This window comes from Egretta garzetta, unplaced genomic scaffold, assembly GCF_000687185.1.
Source record: "Egretta garzetta isolate BGI_Z169 unplaced genomic scaffold, ASM68718v1 scaffold111, whole genome shotgun sequence".
Lineage (NCBI taxonomy): Eukaryota > Metazoa > Chordata > Aves > Pelecaniformes > Ardeidae > Egretta > Egretta garzetta.
The window spans coordinates 1,640,172-1,664,305 of record NW_009258672.1 but is presented as its reverse complement, the minus strand read 5'-3'; the positions used below and the strand labels follow the sequence as shown (position 1 = coordinate 1,664,305).

The 24,134-nt window shown below is 41.0% G+C and overlaps 1 protein-coding gene across 1 annotated transcript in view; it reads left to right on the top strand.

Moving 5' to 3' along the window:
- The first annotated feature begins 3,682 nt into the window (after positions 1–3,682).
- The window catches only part of PPEF1 (protein phosphatase with EF-hand domain 1), a 29,389-nt gene continuing 8,937 nt past the window's right edge, over positions 3,683–24,134 (top strand). Inside the window, exons 1-7 of the mRNA XM_009648814.2 lie at positions 3,683–3,746; positions 7,918–8,045; positions 8,856–8,907; positions 14,557–14,729; positions 16,426–16,540; positions 18,628–18,674; positions 22,630–22,796. Coding sequence (XP_009647109.2) covers positions 3,683–3,746; positions 7,918–8,045; positions 8,856–8,907; positions 14,557–14,729; positions 16,426–16,540; positions 18,628–18,674; positions 22,630–22,796 — 746 coding nt within the window. The remainder of the gene's footprint in view (positions 3,747–7,917; positions 8,046–8,855; positions 8,908–14,556; positions 14,730–16,425; positions 16,541–18,627; positions 18,675–22,629; positions 22,797–24,134) is intronic.

Below are 24,134 nucleotides of genomic sequence, written 5' to 3'. Positions count from 1 at the left end.
AGGGAAAGGAGGCACATTGCTGGAGATAGCCGTTGAAACAACTTGTGGGGGAAGTAGCATAACTGGAAATCCCATACCAATAAAAACAAATGGAGGAACCTTTCATTCTTTCTTTGTCAAAGGTAAGGAACAAATGGAATGAAGTGAGAGTAAGAAGTTAAAGCCTAGTGGCTCTTATTCATATGGCTTCCTTATCCTCAGGCTTGACCTAGCTTACACTTGTCTGCCAGTGGCACAGCTCATCTAATTTTAAAAGATAAGGTATGCTTGAAAGGATAGCTCTCTGCCCAAAGGACCTGCAGCCTGATTTCATTAAAAGTCAGCTATAAATCTTTACAAGATTTCCCTTATTCTTGAGGCAGCCTGGTCTTTATGTGACTGAAAAACTGAAGGCGTGATTGATTTTGGGTGGGACCTATTACATCCGGATCAAATGGTGTTGATTCATTATCTCTGTAAATCAGGCTCTCAACAGCTCAGGTTCTGAGCCCCGAATTTCTGAGAGCTTGCTGCAGCGTAACCTTCAGTGACTCTTACCCAGAAAAAGAGCAGCATGTGCCACTCCTCCAGCTTACCTTGGTGCATGTCTATTGACATGGTTGGAATGACATTTTATTTTGCTTCAGTGGATGGGTTGTGTATTCAGTGCCTATCCATCGCAAAATTGCCTTTTTGCTGAACTGAGAGAAATGTAGCAATTTCTTGGAGTTATATCTAAAAATAGGACAGATCACTGGCTTGTAGGAATTGACTTATTGCCTGCTTTTTAGTGAACACGACACATTCTTAAGGGTGAATCAGTGGTACAGTATCCAGAATGCTAACACAGCATTATGTCCCAAATTCTCATCTAGCTACCTTGTACCTCTGAAGCCTTTTTTAATACCTTGGTAAAAGCCGAGCTTTCCATTTGATCAGCCAACATTTGGGGGAATTTTGTAGTGGCGTGGCAAATGATTCTTCACAAGACATCACTACACTACATAGTAAATAGCTCACAGAAATGACTCCACTGTTTTAAATGCTTGGTTTTCAACCTTCTTCACCATGGAAGGCCTTCATGGCCTTTGCCTGGTAATTTTTCTACACCTTTGCCCAGGAAGGCAGGGTTGAGCATGGAGCAGGAGTTGGTTTGAACCAGCATGCCCAAGGGGCGGGAGGGGAGGGATTTCTTCCTTTGGAGCAGCTCAATTAAAAGCAGTGAAGAGCCCTGGCCTGAGGGAGGCGCTGTCTCTTTCCCCTTGTTCATGATGCTTAAATCAGACCAGGAGGGCAGAAAGTGAATTTGCTGGGCCTGGGTGGAGACCCCGCTTGCTGGAGTCTTCAATAGATGTGGCTGGTCTGGAGTCTGGACACACAGATTGGTGGTCAGGGTGGCTCTGTAGCCACCTGAGAAGGCAATAGGAAATATTTCCATCAGGAAATAGGGCAGTAGTTTGAATGTTGACCATGTCCATTTTAGGGTGCAGACATTTGGGACTGCAGGGGATGATTATTCCATTGGACTAGCTCTTTGATGGCCAGATTTGGCCTTTTTAAGAGGTTTGATGATAGGACATATTTGTGCAAGTTTTCCTCCAAAGCTTGAGTGTATGTTTCAGGCTTCATTTACTGCTTTTTACAGTCATTGCAAATGAATTTACGTTTTCATTTATACCATAAAAATGTCTGTTCCTATGTCTCTATCTTTTTTATTTCTTTGCTCAAGGAGGTGCTAGAAGTTCATGATAGGTGGAAGGAAGAGCAGGGATGACCAGGAGAAAAGCTTAGGTTGTTGAAAGTAGGGCATGATAGTGATTCAGATTCCCGTTCCTTGGGTCAGCCCATTGTTTGCTATGGCTTGGGTGGGGTCCTAGGAGGCATGATGATTCTGTTTAGGGGTCCTGTTGCCTGGCTGCCAGCCTGCTGACCTGCCCTTTAATGAAGATGGTCTCACTGCAGTAGGACTTAGACTGTAAGCTCTATTTTGCTCTTGGTCCTAGTCTTCAGATCACAATTCAAGTCATGCTGGCTGTTTTGAGATGCACTAATGAAGACCTGAGATTCTTCTAAGAGGAGACGGTATTCAGGAGAACGACTGTTTGGAGAGAAGACAAATTTGAGCTATTGGCAATGTCAGTGCTGTATTTGATGCTGTAAAAGCCTTCTATTGGCTCAAAATTAATGTAACAGCAGTTCTTTGAATTTTGTCATAGCTCCTTCAGAGGGAAGAAAAGCAGTCCGTTGTGGGGCAAAATCTCTAAAATCCTCCTTTCCTGCAATAAATACTGACTCAGAAGGTGGCAGATGCAGCTCAAGTGTAGGTTACCCTTCTCTTGTGGGACCTTGAAAATAGTCCCACAACTATAAACAGTTGTGCAAAATTAATACAATATAATATAATATGATATATAATAACAAATATATAAAACCTGTAAATAGTCCCAGAACAATAAAGGTATTCTAACTATTGAAACTGAAAATAGGCTAGTTATGCATTTATGTTTTCCTCTTTTATCCTCTTGTTATTTTTACTTCTGCCAGTAAAGCCAAAGGAAAAGAATAGTAGTTAAGCATTCATTTTATGCTCATGAATTTCTTCTTTGTTTTAAAACTCATTAAATGAAAATGAGTATCAATGAAACAAAACAGCAAATGCAATAATTTAGACATCAGATATGCTAGAGAGAAACATGATCCCTGGAGAGAGGGAGAGAGGGGGCTTGGTGTGATCATATAAGAAATCTTTAGCTAAAACAAAGTTCAGTCTCTAAGAGCATCAGTGACTTTATTGTTACTGGGAAATTAACCCATTTTGTATCTCAGGGGAATTGTATTCATTTGAACTTGTTGATTAGGAAGTGTATTACATTAGTGAATGATACCGTTTAGTGTAGAGCTGAGCAAGTGCCAGGAGAGAAATGCAAAAGGCCACACTGCAAAATGTACTTTGTTCATTTATTTAATGAAACCAAATCTTCTATTTAGAATGTTTCAGTGGAAATGCACCAGAAAATTGGATGTTTTATTTAAATGAAATCTGATAATGAAGCAATTTGCTGTGGCACTGTCTCTCCGTGTAAATTTGATTGTGGGGTCACTGGGGGATAAAGTGATAAATGGGATGGTAGGGCACCTTTTCAAAGCAGTAGTTAGGAGGGCTGAGGTTTGGGGGTTTTTTAGCAGTAGTATCAGATGTAATTTAAAGTCCTTAAAATTCTGCAGTTCCCATTTTCAAATCACAGGAATGAAGAGTAATATGCCTCTGTAGTCCTTTGTCCCTAGTAGTAAGGCTTTAAATAGCTATGCTTCAGATGAAGAAATCACTTGTGCACATTAACTTTCAGCTAACGTGTAAGGAGTAAACTGTATTAATAACTGAGTTCATCTGTCTTGAATGCAAGCTGATAGTGATCAGATGTGAAAAAGAAACCTAGGATGGTTCATCAGGTCCAGCTTGTGTAGGACATGCTGTATGGTAATTGGTTGTGACCTGTAGGTACTTTAGATTATGTGTTGTCAAGCACTTTTTTTTTTTCCCCCCCTCTCTCTCCCTCCCAATCCTCACCCTGTTAGGAGTGCTAGGAAGAGCCCCAGGAGCCCAGAGGGGTATAATCCTCATCACTGAAGGAAAAATACAGGAAATGTGTGTAACACTAACAGCTGAGAGAAACATGCTTCATATCAGCAGCTGTTAAAACTGATGGGCAGCATCGCTGGAACCATGGGGTGCAGCAGTTCTGTAGCTGACAGAAGGTCAGAGAAAGGTGAGTGCTGCCTTTGTCTTCAGGGTAAGAGGTTGTAACATTCTGTAACACCAGAGAGGATTGCAAGGTAACATTTCCCCCCAGTCCTGTTGTCAAAATACTTGTTCAGAGAAAATTATTTTCTAATTATCTTCTTTTTGAAGGAGTGCATAGCTTTTAGCTGCCTTCTGGCCTCAGCCAGCATCTACAGACCACCTCTAACATCTACAGATTGGGTTGGAAAACATTCACAATATCTGGGCCAGAAGCTAAATTTCAGATGTGTCTGTGCTTGCTCTGTCATTGGCAAAGCATATGGGGTAAAGTATTGAGGGGGACCTTTTATGACCTTTCACAAAACAGGATTCCTGGGCAAACTGCCCCAGTTTCCCTGCTGCTGAGTGACCCCGATTATGAAACAAGTGTAATAAAGCAGAGCCATTATAATGACTCTCAGAATCAATTTTCTGCCATACCAAGTGCCTGGCCTGAAATTCTCCCTGACAGTCACCAAGGCTGTCAGTTGAAAGTCTCTACGGTACCTGGTTAAATGTTCAGTTAAAAACTAATGCATCATCCCCCTGCTTTTAATCATACCACACCCTGGTATGAACACACCGGGCTTTGCACAGGCAGGTGGGTTCCAGGATTGGCTTTGTTCAGACCCTTTCTGTTCTCTTTCAAGGTTTGTCATTAAAGCACAATTTACAGGTCTGCCGAGAGCCATGTTACGTGGCACTGTGTATAGTCTTAGGACATTACTATGCTGAACAGTCATGGTTGAGAAGGAAGGCTCTTTTTGGCTACCAAGCCAGGAGACAAGTCGCAGGAGCACCTAGTCATGGCTACAGGGATCCAAGCTGACAGGTCTAAGAGTAGCCCTCAGCTTTGTGTACACTACTTGGCAGTTACAGCAGCATCAGTGCAGTATCACAGCAGTGGAAGTAAAATGGAAACACCTAGAGTCCCAAACCTACCTGTAACTGGGAAGCGGTCCTTCCTTTTTGGGTTTGCATGCTATGTGTATATGTGCCTTGCAAGGCCTCGGACATGAGTTATTTGGGAATATTTCTGAGGGTGCAAGAGGTTGGAGCTTGTGTGAAGAGCTGTACTCTTTCTCAGTCTACAACCATCAATGCAGATTGGTGTGGAGCCAGGCTACCCTAAAGCTGGCTTATAATTTTGTGTGCTTGTTTGACAATGTTTTGTCCTCTCCGGTTGCTGCATGGTACCCTTTCTGTACTTCAGCAGTAGTCAGATGATGCTATCAGTCATTCTGCCTGCAGCCTGAGGCTGTACGTCCCTCTAATGCAATAACGACATGAATTTAACAGGTACTTGCTGGCACAGAGACCTTCTGCAACTGATAACCATTTCTTTTACAAAAGCAGTTCAGCTTAGTGTGAAAATCATGTTCTGATTCAGTCCTGAGAATAATAGTGCTGTAATAAGTACAATTAAAAAAAATGACAGGAAATATTCTGTTAGATTTGCAACATAAACCATAGTGGTCGATATATATCTGCTTTATGTGATACTAGTGGAACTGTGCTGTGTTAAGTGCTCAGGACCATTAAGCAAGCCAGGGGGGCTTTAATGGGAAGTTTAATGGTTCTGATGCTGGAAATCAGTTTCTGTGCTGGTAGCTGTGCTTTGCCCCTTAGGTACTCTTCTAAACAGAAAAGTTGATGACAGCTTTGCTGTGATGTGTCAGGCTTTCAGGTGGTGGTGAATTCCAGAAAGGACAGAAAGTAAGAGATATCTCAGAGTTTATGTAGGGTACAAAGGATGCTCTTAGTCATACAAGTATTACATTTTCTTCAGGCAGATAGATTTTTCTAGGACAGATGTGATATCTGTAGGATGGGAGTCTACTGATTTTGGCCTTGCCTGGACGAGAAAACTTTACCACTTCAACTATACTGTATACTTATTAATGGTAAAATAAGCAAACTACATGCTATTATGGCATCTGTAAGCATTTTTATAAAAAAAAAGCTTCTATAATGTTATACATTTATTATTATTAATAAATAATACTTTCCTCACTTTTCCCTGGAGATTTTTCTTTACCTGCATAACTGTTAGTTAAAGAAAAAAATCATTCTCACTTAGGGGGTGCCACTCATCCTAGTCTCAAAATCCCTGGTATTTGTGATCAGCTAAAATAATTGACTAGTGTAAACTGTTGTCTCTCTAGTACAGCACTTTTCTTTGCTGGGGAAAAAAAAGCATCAGTATGGGTTGTTGGTTGTTATTTCTTGTTCTGTTTTTCAGTACCAGCTGTTCATTTTGTTAATGGTAACAAAATGTAAGCATATTCATGTTAAGACATTAGTGTTGGTTTTACTTTCCTCTTTTTTTTTTTTTTTTTTATTTTTCATGAATTTGCAGTACTGTGCTGTGGTGATTGTGTCAAACTCTGGAATTTGGGAGAACATCTCAGTTTTCTATCCATGCTTCTCCCAGTCATCACCTGCTCAGAAATGAGCTCTTCTTGGGAGCATCAGGAGATAAGATCAGTGTCTTCCTTTGGTCCTTGTACCTTTGATAGAGTTGCCCTGCAGCTGCTTTGACTTGTTCTCCCAAGATCAGAAGCATAAATTTCCGTGTCCTACGATGAGCTATTCAGGGTTGAGTTCCTTAGGAAACTCCTTGAAGTGAGGTGTTAGCTGCAGGGCTGGAGGCAAAGGCTTGACATTTCTGGCCCTGTCTACTTATTTACTGGTATCCTGTTGAGAGTACAGGGAAAAAGAAGTAAGGAACGAGTCAAGAACAAGTCATTATGTTCAACTTTGAATGAGTATATGTGACATCTCTTGAGAGCAGCCTCCTACTTTACTCTTTTTCTGTTGCCAGGCAAGAATATGGTGGTGGTGATGTGGCTGCATTGAGACAGGTGCAGGATCCAATAGCCCCACTCTCTTGTCTTCCTCTCACTGTTATGCAGTGAGGCACGTAATTCCTCTTGACCCGCCCCTCTTGGTGCTCTGTAGGGCAGACCTGCCCGCCTGTCCTCTTGTCTTCCTGCTGGCAGTGCTACTGCTGCCCATGTTTCACACCCCAGCTCCAGAGAGCTGCTGCCCTTTGGGTACCAGGAGTAGCAGGGGGGCTTGTCAGCATGGTGGGGAGGGATCAGGTAGGCATCAGCTCCAGGAGCTCCTGGAGCTCCTGTCCTTTTGCATAGCTCTTGCTGGTGGCCACTGTTCCTGCAGCACTAACTGCTTGGCATAGGTGTGAGGAGCTCTCCCCACAGGGCAGTGCCCACCCCAAGACCACTTTGTGCCACCAGATGTTGTTCTGCTTGATAAACTTTGAGCAGCTAAGGGAATGTGACCTGTTTGTGGCATGACTGGGATCTGTAGGCAGCAGGCCCTTCACCCTAGGCTGCAGTCTTGGCGACTGTCCTTCAGTGAAGTTTCCAGCAGTTTTCCAGACTGGGACCATAGTAGACACAACTTCTTAAAGTGCTGAGTGGGATGTGTATTCTGCGCAAAGTCCAAAACAGTCTCCTGATATGTCCCATTTAATTCTTGGGGTGAGTATTCCTTTGTTCACCAAGCTAGCCAAAGATATATCTGTGTGCCTTTAGCATGTCTATTTAAGCAACTATTTCAGCAGCTATTCTGCGCTTCAATACCATTTATTAATATTTTACTCTAAGGTTTGAATTTTGCTGGCTTGCTAATACAGCTGTGCAAGCAAAAACTTTCTGTTGAAAGAGGCTGTTACAAACTCCGTCAGTACAGGATGCTTATATTACAGCTTGCAGTCTGGAGCTTTTTACTGCAGCTTGGTAAAGAAATACATTTTTTTGGTAGGCCAAACTGCTTTTCTATCTTTCCTCACCTTCCCAAAACCTACATACTGCCCATCAGCTGAACATGGCTGACTTCTTAAATGGGTTCTGTCTTCAGGACAATGAAATGGGGAAGGTTTCTAACAATATAGGCCTGAGCAAGTCAGCTAATTTGGGATCTGTCCCTGAAGACAGAAGCAGTAAATGCATCGCGTATTCGTTATCAGAAAACACTCTTTAGGTCTCAGTTTTACAGAGCTTCATCATAATGTTGACTGTGCACAATGGACTGAACTTGTCATCTGCCTGCAAAATTTTGCAACGGTAGCATATGTGTTTTCATGGTAGATTACACTGCATCCACATGTGCTCCATTGCTTTCTGTTTTGACAGTCATTAGAGCTGCTATCCTCATCCAGAATTGGTACCGCTTTACAATGGCCCGGCTAGAGATGAGGCGTCGCTATTCTCTGAGTATCTTTCAGTCAATCGAATATGCTGATGAGCAAGACCAGCTACAGGTTTGTAATCTTCAATTCTTCTTGTACAAGCAGTTATGTTATCCCCAGAGGACTGAAGTTGCGCAAACAAAATGGGTATGTGGTTATGTCTACCTATGAAGCTGTATCCTGTATAATAAAACTGCTTCTCTGACTCACACATGAACTAATTAAGTTACATATGTGTGTGTGTGTGTATACATATATATATGTATAAGCAGCAGGACACCATTCTGCCTGTACAACCATATCTAGATTAGAGGTTCCTGTAGAACAGCTCTATTAGCTGGGGATTGCAGGTCATCCCGCTATGGGTGATCTTAACTTTGTCTGTGAGGCAAGATATGTGCAACAGAGATATCAATGTCTCAGCATGACAGCCCAGGCTTCCTTTAGGGTCAATACAGGGAATTAGGAACTTCTAGGGATTTGTGTTCATCCTAGCACCAGTGTCTAAAGTCAGTTCAGTGCATGGTAAGAATTTCTTTCTATTGACTACAAAGGAAGCCTAGGAAAATAGTCTGCATGATGGGCAAGAGAAATTACATCCAAAAATGTCATCAGCATTGGTACAGCCCTGGAACTTTGTATGTATTCATACAGTGTCAATCTGCTAATTCATAGCAAAGAAGGAAAGGAGTAAGCCATTTTTGTAGTGGGATGCAAGTTGTGTCATTACTGTAGGCTGATGCTATGGGAACATACAGTAGTGTCTTAGATCCCCCTAAATGGGAAATTGATAGTCATTGAGTAAGGAAAGAGAATGTTAAGGCATGTTGAATCCCCTAAACTGATCAGTATGTGTTTGCTCTTTTCTTTTTCTGAACTCAGCTATCCAACTTTTTTACATTCATGCTGGATCACTATACTCATCCTGATTCAGGTAAGGATAAAAAAATCAAAGTAATATGGAGATTCTGTTTGAAAAACCTGATGTGAAGAAAGTTAGTTTTCGATGTTTACCGCCTATGGCATGTGCTGGGGCTGAGGTTTGATTTTCCGAATACTGTAATAAGAATTTGATCCTGTAAGTGTTGACTCTGCTCAGTATCAACTCAGTGAGTCAAGATGTAAGACAGGACAGATACCTGTTGTCTTTATGAGAATACTCAGAGTTGCTCAGAGTGCTTTCTTATATGTTACTGCCCTTAAGTTGTTCTCATGGTAGTCTTACTAAAATTTTCACAGTTTTCTATGCATATTTTCTTATAGCATGAGATGTGATTATCCAGAAAGAATGCATCTAGTTGCTTTAGGGCAGGTGTAATCAAAGAGGCTGCTGCTCTTCTTGGGTTTTGTTGGTTTCTTTTTTTTTTTTTTCCCCTGATGCAGTTCTGGACCACTTTTTAATTTGTTCTAGATTTCACTGCAAAACATGTATCAGTATGTGAGGATTAGAAATTAAATAAATTTAAACTGCTGGAGATAAATCTTTAAAAACCATCTCAGTGAAAGCTCAGTTATTCAAAGAATAACCTTTAATTTTTGAAGTGTTTTGGGATCCTTGGACAAAACTTACTTTTGAGGTCAAGCTCAACAGAAGGACAGACTGAAAATTACTTCCTAAGTCCAGAAAACAGATATGCCTTCCCTGAACAAATTGAGAATAGATCTAATCTCAGCAGATTTAAAAAGGAGGCTGTCCCCTTCTTATTGAATCACAAGAGAATGTCCTTTCTCTTTCATCTGGTCTGACCACAGGTTATTCCAATTAAAATTTGCACAAGACACTGTGATAGCAGGATCAAACCACCATAAGTGGTTCAGTGTTCTAATGACAACCATTAGAAATGGCAATTTTTCTCTCTTAAATACTTTAGAGTGCCTAATGCTCTCTGTGCTTTGCAGAAAAAGAAATTATGTTTGAACCTTGCTCCAAAGCCAAGGCAGGTGGTACAATAGTCCTTCCTTTGATTTTTTTCATTACCACTGTATTCTGCAAAAAAAAAAATCTGCTTTAGTCATTTAACTTCCTGGGAAGTAATTGGCAAACTCAAAGAAAATCAGACACTGCTCACTTCATCTACTTCTACAGGCTGATAGCACACCTCAGTTCAGCTTTTCCACCAGAGTGGGAAAGAAAACAGCAGCGCTAAGTCTGAGATTTGGAAAAATAGTGTTAATCTCTATTTTCAACATAATATTAAAAGGGAATTCTATAGCTGCTCATTGTAGATATGATTTATCCACCTTTATTAACTAACTGTGTCTATTGCCAGAAGGAACAAAGATGAATGAGGTGCCTCAAGTGACTTGCCAGGGCTCAGGACGTGGCTGGGTACAGAGCACACTGCTACATGTGTCGACTGCCCGACCTGTGTGCAGGGTGGGGTAGAGGGTACTGTGGGCTGCCCCTCGTCACCACTGCGTGGGTGACCTGTTTCTTGGTCTTGCAGATATTAGGAGTTGTGGACATCATTAAGGCTGAAACAGATGATAGAGTGTAGGGTTTATGGTAAAGCTCCCCCTCTTTGTCTTGCTTGCTTAAAACTTTCATCTGTTAGGACTGAAGTTGCTAAGGCTTGGTAACTGCTCCACAGGCTTTATTTTTGTCGTGGTTTGTTATTTTCCCCTTTCTAACACCCTGTGTTACAGATACCAGAATCAGAAAAGAAACAGAAAGATTCTGTAAGGTACATGTTTAATAGAGAGACGGACCGGGCCACCTATGTAAAAGGAGTTGACTTAGGGGTTTTTTTGAGAATTTGCATCTCAAATTTGCGTTTTGTGGTTATGTTTGTCCAACTACTGGCTGTGCATTCTTTACTTCAAGCTCTTGATTGCTTGTGCCTCTAAGTGACCTTTGCAGCACCCATGTGCTAGCCTCACTGATTTAAGCAAAATCAGTGCTGAATAAAGTGATTCTTAATGATCTGCTGCCAGTTCTGCTGAGTCACAGTTTTAAGATGTGAGCCGTGGTGAGTGTAAACATAACAGAGAGGCTTCAAATTGGATTGCTATTCCCAAGCATTTTCTAAAACCCACGATTCTCTGGGTTTTTCTTTATCAGCGTGTGCTCACTTAAATTAGAGTGATAGCATCTGGTTCAAAAGCCCTCTCCAGGAAGACAGTATATAATATTCTTACCAGAAAATAGGTTGCCTGTCCTTCTCAGTATGTGATAAGAAAGCTGCCTGAAGATTTTGTGATCTGTGTTTTTCCTTACATTATAAACCACTCGGTCTCCACTATTCATCTTGTCACTTTCCTTTTTTTTATTTGCTTTTTCAGAATATATTTTTCAATGAAAGAAAGCAGCCACCATCTCATTAACACAGTAGTGCTTTTGATGTGATTGTTTATATGTTGTACCCTGAAGCTTTTTTCATCCTCTCATCCTGCTTAAGATATCAGTGCAGTTTAAGTTGTGATTGGGATATTATATAGCTGTGCATCTTGTTCTTGTTCTGCTTCTGATTAAAGGCTATTTTCCAAGGGTTTGTGGGAAGTAAGAATTAAAAACTTTTCCACCTTACACTTTTCTCTCTCCCCACCAAAAATCTGCATACCTACTCAGCCTTTCGGTTGAAAGATTTCTGGTCAGAGAAAGCTGGAAACTGCTTTTCCAGCAAAAGGTGACCCATTTACTCACTCTCTTGTGGGCGTATTTAGGGTGAGAAGGCTGCAAACATGTTCTGGGCAAAGTGGTGGGACTGGGAGTCCAATGCACCCCTGGCTGTGCCTCTCAAAGTCACCAGGGCAGGACCACACCTCCTGGCACCTTCCTTCAAAAGGGAACAAAAAGAAGTGCTGCTTTCTGCAGTTTCACTGTCCATGATGCCTCCCTTATAGCACTAACACCCTTCCAAGGCTTTTTGCATAGAGTGATTCTTGCAGTGGGGAATAAGTCATAGCTGCTTGCAGCTTACAGTGCCAGGAATGGAGTGAAGAAATAAATGTTTGTAGCATTATAGAAATCTTCACCCTCATAGTGGGCTCAAGGTCCATCTGGCTTCAACCTGATGGCTGGGGATAAGTATCTGGCAGATCTAAGAACACTCCTCAAGAGTCAGAGGTGCTCTCAGGTACCCTAATGGTTAGTCTGAAGGTGACTGGATGGTGGCAGGACAGAGAGCTTATTTCAGAGTTGTAGAAGTAGCTGATTCCCTGTTACCCAATAGTGAGTACATCCTTGGCAGTGGCATCTTTGACTCCCATGATGAGGTGGTCTTGTCAGAAGAACCAGGTCCCTGGGCTTTCTGTGCCCAAATTGACTCCAAGTAGCCATGGGCTTTCGTGTTTAGCATGGAATATGGTTATTGTCCTGTAGGATAGTTGTATGGGGTCTGCTAATAGTGAAGGCTCAACTCACTGAGTTTGGGCTAGACCTGTGGTGTCAGAGTACAAAGGAGGTCATTCCCTGCGCTCTCTGTAATCTGTGGAGAGATGCAGATACTGGCAGAGGGTACTTCCTTCTGTCTTAAGATGGGTGCCTGAACTAGGTACGTCAAGAGTTTTCATCCCTGTCTTTCAATATGGACTGAAAGAGCCTTGACAGCTTTGACTAGAAGATGACTGAAACAAGAAGGGTGCCGAATCCTTCAGAATTAGTCCTGCATGGGGCTTGCAGTGAGCTGCAGTACTTGTCGGCCAGCGCGCTAATCCCCAGGCTGCATTAGGGCATCCATTACTGACTCCTCTGAAAGCTGAAAGACTGCCTGAGGAGACATAAGCGCACTCTGAGGCTAATGACCATGACTGGCTTTTGACGACTCATCCAGAAATGGAAAATGGGGTGTATTTTGCAGAGATATGCCCTACGGGGAAGGAGATTGGGTTTCTCGGCCTGGGCACATGCCAAAAAGGAAGCAAGGCTGTGAGGAAGGCAGGGTCACTTTCAGAGGTAAAGGGAAGGGTAGCCTGCTGCATGCAGGAAGGGAGGGCTGGAGCAGGAGTAGGCATGGGCAGGTGTCTGCCTGGCTTGAAGTGCTGAGAAGACCACTGACTCTGAAGGAGTCATGTCAGATGAGGAAAGCCTCTGGCCAGAACAGGCGAGCAATGAGGAATTCAGGTACTCTGAGGAGCTGGCTCGGTGGTCTGCAGCCACAGAGAGGCAGGGAATAGAGGGAGGTGCCATCCAGAGACCTGCTGCTAGAGCTGGGATGAGACTTGGTGCAGATGCACTTGGCTGATCAGTATGTGGGAACCAGCAGTTTCAGTCCATGGGTGGTGTTCGGGTGTCCAGCCAGTCAAAGCTGTAACTGTGGTGGAAGACTGCAAATCAGACTGTACTCGGTGGAAACAGTGAACCCTGAGCACCTTGCTGTTACTTGATGCCTTAATCCATTTACATGGCTGTACTCTGAGTGTGCTAATCAGCTCACAGCAGAAGAGCTGATAAAAAGGGTTTTTTTTTTTGTAATACAGAGCTGATAAAAAGTGTATTTTTATCTATTTATTTCTTTAACATGTTTTTTATCCAGTTACAAGACAAGCTGGCCTTTATGAATCTTATAATTCAGGAGGCCACATGCCGGTGTTGACTCCTGTGAGTTTTGAGTCACAGCCATGGGTGTTCCTTCAGCAATAAATAATACATTTTTATTTCCAGTCGCATCTCATCAAGGTTACAGAAAACTTACCTGTAGCCCAGCAAAAAGTGTTTACAACAATCATCTCACAAGAGCAACTCTGCAAGAGCAGCTGCCAGAACACTGTCCTCTAGGGTTTGGTTCTCTCTTTTAGTAGGATATATGATAAAAACAATCTGCAAGAAGAAAACACTGAAATCTACTGTTCACTCAATTACATTTCAAGGATATGTCAAGTAAATATTAGATCGAAGCAATTAGCAATGTTCCTGCTTTCTCCATGCCCCAGGAAAATTAGAAGCTATACTTAACTTTTACCGCTATGATTTTGTTTACTGTATTTCATCCAGTGGTTCTATGGCAGCCAGCCAAAATGCCGACTGGCATTGTCTCCTAGTTGTATCAGAAAGGAGTGCTTTGCAATCCACTGTGAATAAATAGGATTTTGTTAATGACTTTTTAAATAATCACTGACCCGCTGGCATTTAGCGTAAAAATTTTACGTAGAAAATAAAAGCAATAAAAGTGAATCTTTAAAACCTGTTTTAGAAGTGTAATATTGAACTTTAAACAGATGATGGTCATTGAATGATCAGCTATGACTTCTGAATCTCCTTGTTTTGTAAGGGAAGGAGAATAAAGCCTGTAACAGGTTATGTTTCTCATTACCTATGAGAGCAGATTGCTCCACAACTTCAGTGCAAAATGTTCTGCATCCTGACCACAGCTACTGGCTGTTGGGACAGAGTTTTTGCCTGGTTTTTTGTTTGGCTGTGTTTTGCTTGGGTTTGGGGGTTTTTTGGTTAGTTGGTTTTTTTAGTATTGTGAAACAATATGTGGAGACCTGGAGCTCTTCTACTATACAAGGCAGGAGTTAGCCACTGCAGTACTGTAGCAAGTAAAGCATCAGCTGCATTCAAATGGTTCTGGTCATGCTGTTACAGCCCTATGGAGGACTGGCAGAGTGTCTACATCGTTGTTTTTCTTCCCTCTTGTTCCAGTTTCTCACATTTTCACCAGTCCTAGTGTTTCTCAGGTAGTGGATGAAGGCTTATGTTTAATAGAATTTGAAAAGAAGATTGATGTTCCAGACTCCTATTATGGACCACGACTCTCGTTCCCCCTTACTCTTGCAGATGCCAACGCTCTTCTTCATGCTTTCAGGAATGAACAGGTAAGTTACAACTAGTTTGATTTCTTTTTACTTATTTTGCATCTCTGTCAAGTTGTAGCTCCATCATTGGTTGAATCCAATGTAAGGCTAAACTGGTGCCCCAGGAGATATTTCTCCATTCCTTTCCATCCCATTACCCTTTCCTGATAGCCCCATGCGATCCTATAGGTGCATGGTGAGCTGTCTTGGGAAACCAGTCTGGCTGGAAGCTGACACGACAAAATCAAAAGCAGTCAGTTCTCAGCCAGACGAGTTCCCAGATTTGCTTCACTACTTGGTTGCATGACCACCGGAGACAGGACTGGGAAGCGGGCAGGGACTAGTGGGGACCTCCTCTTCTAGCATTGAGATTACAGTGATCATGAAATGGGAACCCTTAGCAGCTGCAAGGTGAGCTTTATCATTGAGGGTGCAGGGCTGGGTAAGATGTCCTAAGCTAACCTAGAAAATAGTTACCGTCTTTTTCTGGGTTGAAAATGTTCCTTGTGTGGTCCTTTTTTTTTTTTTTCCTCCTCCCCCCACCCCACCCCATTCTTTTTAGAGGAATTGTGGTGCAGGGGTTAATCACCTCATTCCAGTGTGCACCAAGACTCCACCATAATGGAAGAGGAAATACAAAGCATTGCTAATGTAGCAGAACAGGGTGATAGCACAAATCTCAGGAGCTTGCTGTCTGTGTCTGCCAAGGCACTGAGAAGGCAGTTGCTGATTCTCTGTCTGTGTTCCTGAGCAAGCCCCTTTGCTGCCCTCTTACAAGATGAGAGTGGGGCAGGGAGGCATTGCACGGCACAGCTTTGAACTTGTGGTCATTTGTGCTTAACAATATACTGTATCTAAAAGATGCTTTTCCATTTACTAAACTATGTTGGTTGGTTTTTTTTCTGTGGAGGCTGATCTTAAAAGTAGCAAAATGTAAAGTGCATGATAAATGAGCCCACCCAGATTTCACCTTACTGCCAGCTCTCTCTTCTCTTACTATGGTTGGCATTTTATTAAGGAAATTGGCCTTTTTTGTTTGCTTTAAAAACATGAATCTTGTGTGTAGCTCATTTATTTCCTCTACCAAACTTCCTCAGAGCTGTGTTTAAATTAAAAGCCTTAAAAAACACTGACTGACAAAATTATCATAAAAAGCATTCACAGAGAAGACCAGAAGCTTCAATGTTGCATACTCATAACATCTTCACAGTGAACAGGAAGATAACTCTTAACAAGGCAACCCTTGCTGGAGTTTCCCTCATTGTTTTTGCAGTTTGCTGGAATATCATGTGTGGCCTTTGGGGGTTTTTTGATTGGTTTGTGGTTTTTTTTTTTTTACTCGCAGCTAGAACTACATCCCCCCCTTTTTTTTTTCCAGTTACTTTGAACAGATGACCTTATGCAATGATTCTGAGTGCTGTATTACTCAAGACTCTTATCCTTTCCGTAGATGGGAAGAGTAGAAACAGTACACTAGAAATAAAATGGGAAAATATGAAAAGGAAGTTCATTAAGGGCTCTGTATCTGTTCACTGGGAAGCAGTGGCAAAGCTATGAACACTCCTAATTCCCAGCCCTAACCATTCAGCCTGTAATCATGTCTGGAGGTCGGTAGTATAAATAATCTTGGCAATACCTGTCTGATATTCATGAAGCAGAGAGATGTATTGCTACTTCTAATAAGTCTCCCTTTTCTCCCTGCATTTTTTTCTCACAGTTGCTTCATGCCCGCTATGTACTGCAGCTACTATGTGAAACAAGGAGAGTTCTCAAGGAGATGCCAAATATCACCCATCTTTCAACTTCCTACTCCAAGGAAATAACTGTCTGTGGTAAGGTGTCAGAGAAGATAACTGCTTTGGGCTTTGGGTTGATATTCTAAGTGGTTATGAGAATGATACAGACATTTCCAAATGTTGCAGCTACAAGAAAGTTCTCGATGCTTTTTTTTCTTCTTTTTTTTTTTTTCCCCACAAATGCATAAATTGGAACAAGCCAAAAAAATAGAAGGTTCCTGAGTCACACTAAGTATATTTTAAGAAAGTCCCTCACCTCCTCTTCCTTTTTCTCATTAAACATTTCTGAATGAGTCAGTATTAATTCAGCTAACTCTGCAGTGTAGCTTAAGTATTCCTGTACTTCCATCTCTAAAATGCCACTGAGTATTTTGATCACCGGCTACAAGTCTCACCACTTTCTCCTCTTACTGAGAAAAAGACTTTACCATCATCATTTTCACAGTAATGATTTTAATGAGGGCTTAATAGGGATGGCAAACAAGACCTTTCATTGACAGCATGGCTATCTTGAGTAAATTGAAATGATAATAAACCCTCATTTCTAAAGGGACCCAGGAGGATGGATCAGTCTTTATACAACCAATAAATTAGTCTCACAGAATGATGTGATGTGTCACAAGGTAAAGAACTAAGAGCTCATTGCCCGTCTATTTTGTTACACTTTTGTAAATTATAGATAAAGGGATGCAGTATCCTCACTTGCCACAGAATGCAGTAGCTGCAAAACAGAACAGTAATGGTGACTAACTCTTGACAGCTAGCAGTCTGTGCTGTGTGTAACAGTAAAATGGTATAAGGAAGGGTGCTATGACACATGCAAAACAAATAATGTTTTTTAAGATGTGGTTATGCACCTACTTTGTTTGTCAGGAAAGGGTTTGTTTAAATGAGGTTTTGTATAACCAATAATTTGTTAACCAAACCAACAAAACCTCTCTTCAAACCAAGGAAACATGGATTCATGCTTGTTTGCTACACAGCATGTTCTTATGAAGCAAAACATGCCTCCTTATGTTTGTATTGCATTTTCATTGTGTAAGCAGCATCTAAAGGGGTCCCCTTCATGCCATTGAAACTAATAGCTTTTGTACCCAGAAAGATCCTCTGCAGAAGATGAAAGCCCAATTTTTAGACATAATTGGTCCAAAACATTGATTTCCTTAAAATAAGGTGTCTTTCTCCTGATTTTATTTTAATTTCAATATGTGATATGTGATATATATATATATATGCATATGTGATAAAAATCTATCATAGCTTGAAGGACTCCTTAGAATGGCTTCAGCAGACTCATAATTAATAAAATACTGGCACAGAAAACATGTAGACAGGATAAAAATGTGACTTGTCTCCTTTCTTACTCATTGGTGGTGAAAGCATATTATCACAAGATAGGTTTGGAAACCATTCTGTGGTTTTGTGGTGGTGAGTCACAGACGTGAGAAGGTTGGTTCTGTGAGCATGAAATTCAGTCATACGCAGAGGGGAGCTATGCTGCAGCGATCCATTGTATTGAGGTGAAATCCCCCCCGCCTGTTCCAAAATAAACCTCTCTGAAAGGGCCAGATCTGTCATTCCTGTGGCCTTAGCACTGAGGCATACAAGCACAGACAAGTTCTTGACGTTGCCATCAAATCCTGCCTGTAGTAATCAAAACCTGGCCCTGAATCAGCCAGATGTTCAGTTGTGCTGGATATAGTGGGCTACTTAGTAAATTTAAACCTGTTATTATGCAGAAGTCTTCAGAATACGTCTAAATGTCTTTTAGTGACATCTTCTGCTTTTCAGGTTCATAATATGTTTCTTAATCTCACTCCCACTTTCCTGAGTGAACCTCTGGCTGTGTGACTGGTCTGACCTGCAGATCCAGCTGGAAAGACAAAAACTTTATGCAAGACAATTGCTCTTTTAAGTATTTAATTGCCAGATTTTACAAGCAGCTTCAGCACGTACCTTAAAATGAAGCTAATCTTAATACAAGGCAAATTTCTAAGGAAAACATGGGGAAAAACTTGTTAGGACTAACTAATTCCAGTTTTATAATTCCATTTTTTTCCTTCTCTGTGAGAAAATAAAAAAAATATAATAAAAAAAATAAATTTTGTTTTTGTTTCCTGTAGGAGATTTGCATGGAAACCTGGATGATCTTTTGCTGATATTCTATAAGGTAAGCAGGCAGTCTGTGATGTAGCATTTTCTCTTCATAACTTGCTGTTAGGAACACATATTTATGTCTGATAGATTTTCACTCTTAGTACTGTACATGCAGTGTGCATGTACCACACATACAAATCCTGGAACAATTTGAATGGTGCCTTTGTTGTAGCTTTTCCTTCCCCGTATCCTCCTGCTCACTGTGAAGGAGTAGCTCCAGGAGATTTTTCTCTCCCTAAATGTTGAACTGGAGCGTGAACCAAAACTTAAGAGGGTTCCTTGCAATGTCTCCTAAGTCCTGCCACCATTTTATACTCCATATTGACTAAAGTCTTCTAAAATCAGGAGCTAACTTAGTTCCTGACGTAACATTACTCCATGGATGATTTTGGCCCTCCAGAAAAATTGCAGAAGCTCTCATTTAGGCCTTCCATTGATACCTGCAAAGTGTCTTTTATTATTATTTGTTTACAGGAAGCAAAAAAGAGTGCTATCTGCTTAAAAGCTTTTTAAGTCTTGGAAGCAATCACATAGTCTGCACAAAATGGAAATACCTTGGGCACCCTTTACATATCTTTGAACACCTGCTCATTTTTTAATGTTAAAAAAAGCATAGTTCTGTTTTACTGATGTGAAAAAAATTAAGCTCCAGGCAGTCCTTTCCACAATTGTATATTTAACTGAAGATGCGGTAAATTTCCTATATTTAGTTTCACATTTATCTTTAGCATGAATCACCACCTTTCATTTAGCAGATCCTCTCTTTGATTTGAGCTTTCCGGGGGAAAGGGTTTGTTTCTGATCCTTGTACATTCATCTGCACTGAGTGGAGACTGAAGTGAGCTAAACCAGGTGTTTAAATGATATAATTCCCCCCTGCTTCCGACTGTAACATTTTATCTGATGCTTGTTGAATGGAAATTTGGTTGTTTTGCCTGTTGAAGTATAATCAGACCTTTTTACAGAGATCTACGTTTCTTATTAATCAGTCAGTTATGTTTAGCTGGTCCTTGGCTTGCAGTCTTTTAGCTGTTATTTTAATTAGACAGTTTTCCTTTTTGAAACTGGAATAAGAGTATGGTATAGATCGGTTTCATACACGGGACCTGGAATGGGAAAAAGAACTGTTGTGAAGATAAAAGCTCAGATATAGTTATATTTACAACTGCCATCAGCCTGAATTTTACTCTTTTGGAGTAAACTGAAGTTGATTCTTTTTCCCCTCTCTAATGGATGTTACAAAGAGAAAAAAAACTCCAAGCAAGGACTAAATCCTGACTTCAGTAAATTCAGAGCCAAAACTCCCACTGACTTCAGGCACTGGAGTTTACCCCCAGTCGTTCTCTGTTAAGCTTCTAGAGGAGTCCTTCCACCAAACCAAATAAAATGGACAAATATTTTGTAATTTCAAAGTGGTTGAGAAAATAGAGAGCACATGATAGAGCTGCTTAGTTATTTAGAAGCAAATTAAATTACACCGTATTTTCTGTCCCCTTTGAGCAGTTTACTCAGCTGAGCAGCAAACCCAGTCAGCCTCTGGGATCCATTTTTTTCTGCTTCCCTGACTCTGTTTCAGTTGGAAGGGATTTCTTCCTCCAAGTTGGTATGAATCACCCGTAACCTTAAATAAGAGGGTGCTATCCTAAGTGCCATGAAGAGCATAGTGATCTCAGGTCTGCACAGAGCCCTGCAGAGCTGAAATGGCTGCAGAGGCATTTTGGAAGCCTGCATGCAGACTGGGTGCCTTAAGCGTGGGCCTCTGTCCAGGGAACTTTTATCACAGCACTTTTACAAACTGCAAACAACGGCAAAAAGACAGAAGCTAGCAATCTACAGCTTGTCGATACAATGCTGGTTGTAATAGTGTGTATAATTCTTAAACCTGGTTTGGGTGAGGCTAACATAATTACTTCTTTCTCAGTAGCCAGTTTGTAAGGTTCATTCAGTTCTTGCATTAATCTCCATTAAATTACAGCATTTCCTGAAATTCCTTGAAACCTTTGAATTTTAAATTATGTATTGGTAAGTTAGATTGTTAAATGGATGCTATGGAAAGAAATAGCCTGGGGCTGTAGAAAATGCAAATGACAAACGGAAGTTAATTAATCACTAACCCAGCAGATACAATAATGATGCCCGTCAGCAAGTTGCTAATCATTAGAGGGCCTTGTTAGCCTCTTTGACATGTTGGAGGCTGCAACAGCCTTTAATTTAGTTTTGCTCTTATTGTTGGTTGAAACCACAGAAAAGGAAATAAAAACTTTGCATGAGTGTGGAACAAAACTAAAGTGTCACATTGAAATCGGAAATCCAAAACAAACCTTCATTTAAAACTAAGAGTTGTGGGTAAGGTTTTCCAAAAGAAGAATGATAGAGTCTGCAGAGTGCTTTCAGTAGGTCTGTCTTTCCATGAGGACTGCAGTTACAGAGTGGCTGTGTGTATACTGACAATTTGCTGGTGATTCACATGGCTATTGTTTTTAAGGCAAAGCCTTTATTAATTCATCTTTTCAGGAGGTGCTGCTGAGTCTCTCCTGTCTGTCCCACTCCTGAAATCCATTCTTTCTTTTTTAAAACCACTACAAGCCTCTGCATTAGCAGTCTCATAAATTGCCACTCTTGTGAGCACGAAGCAACCACACGTCTCTTCTAAGTTAACTTGGAGAGAGCTGGGGAGAGGCTGTGGCACAAACCAAGCCAGCTGCATTTACAGCGGTCAGGACTGTGTTGCTGTGGGACTCGAGAGAGCAGGATTCACTACTGCATCCCAACATAACAGCACAGGACACTGATTGGGATAAAACAGAGGTTTCCTAATGGATTAAAATTAATCATTTAATTGAGTCTCTGGCCAAATCGTGCATCCTGCAATAAACCTGCTAAGGCAGTACATCAGGGAATGCCACAGGAACATAGGAAATGCTGGACACTGACGCAGTAGCTATGTACAAGATGCAGCGTGTCTTGCAATGGTGCCAAACCTGTTAAGAGTGGAGTCCACAGTTGTAATATGATTTATAGATGATCTATTGATAATTCTTGTGCATGCCAATTGTGAAAACAGAGGTTTCTTTTTTCTGGCAAGTCAAAATTGAAACAATATTTCTAATACTCATGACTGGAAATTATGAAGCTCCACATAATTGCCCCTACAGTTTCTGTAAGCTGATGGCACCCATTGACTAATCTAAAGAAACACACCATCAATTTACAATACTAGTTTTTGATAAATTACCATTCAAAATAAAGCATTGCTCAGTACCTTCAGAAACAATACGGCAAGAAATACCTGTATGTATAGCCTTTCAGGTTTGCAAGCGTTCAAGTATATCTTTGCATTGGGCATTGCAAAGTGCAGTGTGAGTAAAATTCAACTAGTGCTTTCAGGACTAAAGCAACTGGAATCAAGAGTTCTGTATTAAGATTTGATGTCCTCTGAACTACAGTCATTCTCAGGAGTTTTAGAAGCGTACACTGCAAACAATGTAATTACATTAAATCCATTTTCTTACTGTGTGAGAAAACGTAAGAACCTTCAGACTTGTGTCAGGCGATCGTTTTTCATAGATTTCTTGTCTTCCATTCAAAATGAATTATTCCTTTCTATTTGCAAGTGCATAACTTCCTGGAAACAGTTGCATTAACAGAAAAGTATATTTTTTCAGAAGAATAATGTTCCTGTTGGCCCCTTTCAATTTAATTTAATAGGTAGAGGAAAAGATTAGAGATGGCATCATAAGAACAGTCAAGAGAGGTCATCTCTTCTCTGATGGCTCATACAGGTTGTCTGATATGGAGATTTTGTTCTAAGCAGAGGAAATAAAGAAATGCTGCATTTTAGATCTCTGTATTGCACAGGTTTTTTTTTCAGATTTTGTAGCAATGTGATCTCATTTGAAATGCTATTTCCTTTATTACAGTAGCATAAAAGCATCTCTAAATGTCCTTGTTTTTGTTTCCTTCTGCAGAATGGTCTGCCTTCAGAACAAAACTGTTATGTCTTTAACGGTGATTTTGTTGACAGAGGGAAAAATTCTATGGAAATACTTATAATCCTGTTTGCATTTCTTCTTATCTACCCCAATGATTTGCACTTGAATAGAGGAAACCATGAAGACTACATCATGAACCTGAGGTAGATTTTAGGGGACCGGGGGAGACAGTACTTGGCCTTTCACTAGAAATGTTGGAGCTTTTTAGCACTGCTTTAGCTACTGTGACACTCTAAACCAGAAATGTTTTATTATGTATTCAGGTGTAGCTCTGAATCTTCAAGATGTGTGAGGGGGAAAAAGAAGATCCTCATTACACACAGGCACTTGAATGGTAGCCATGTCTCGTCTCTGACCTAACTGCAATCCATTGAAGACAGTGGGCTTAGTGCAGCTTTGAGTACCAAATCTGGGGAAATGGGATGGATGGAAGGATTATATTTTAGTTAAAGCATTGGCTTTTTCCACAGCATAGCAGAAGACTTAATAGTATGCAATATAATGGAACCAGTAAACTAGGAGCTGGTATTTCACTTAACTTTCAACTAAGATGTCACTTCCCAAACACAAGGGGTGGATTGATATCCTAGCTTCTGCACCATGGAGGTCCATTAGTTGAGAGGTGGCAGTCTACTCCACTGCAGGAACAGCGGAGACCCTCTTTTCTAATACAGGTATTTGTACTCAGCTGTACAGCACTGCCAAGGGAGTGAGCACAGCCAGTGCCTCTGGCTGTAGTGAAAGTGTGACTTGTAGACAAAAATCATCTCACAGACATGAGAAGAACTCTTCAGTCCTGGTCCTTACAATTCTCAGCTGCCCCAGTAAGCCTCTCAGTGACTGACTGGTAACCTGTTGTACCCCTTCTCTCATCTGATGCGTGCATACAGAATATATTGCTCTTTTAGCCCAAGCATAAACTTGGGTTAGAGGCCCAGGTTCAAATCCTATTAATGATCCAGGTAAGAGAATCAGTTTCACATGACACTTCCTTTTTCAGCACTTAATTAAAAAAACCCCAAAACATAAACCAAGATCAGTTACTTTATCTACAAGGTAAGAAAATTCCCACCCAAAATAGTGGAAAATATTAGCTAAGTCTGTGATGGTCCGAAGTGCAAAGATGCATTCCTGTTTTTGCCAGGCATTTTGATTAGCAGTGCTGCACATCGGTAAATTTGAAAGCTGAGAGTTAGGGTGCTGTGAAAACGCCCCTTGCACCAAGGATATCTTGGTGTTAAAATAATGAGGTATCAAAATCCTTGTCCCTTCTGGGGAATGAGACATGATAGATGAAACTGCCTAATAAAGTTGAGTGATTTAGAACAAAAACTCTGCAGAGGTTTTATGGGAATTTTTGCCCATCATCACTTGGGTTCCTTTGAAATTTCTTTCTGGTATCTAAGAGGTAAAACTGCTAAGCTATTGCATTTAGATGGGAAAAAGGCCACTTAATAATTACTGGTCTGGATTCTGTTCCT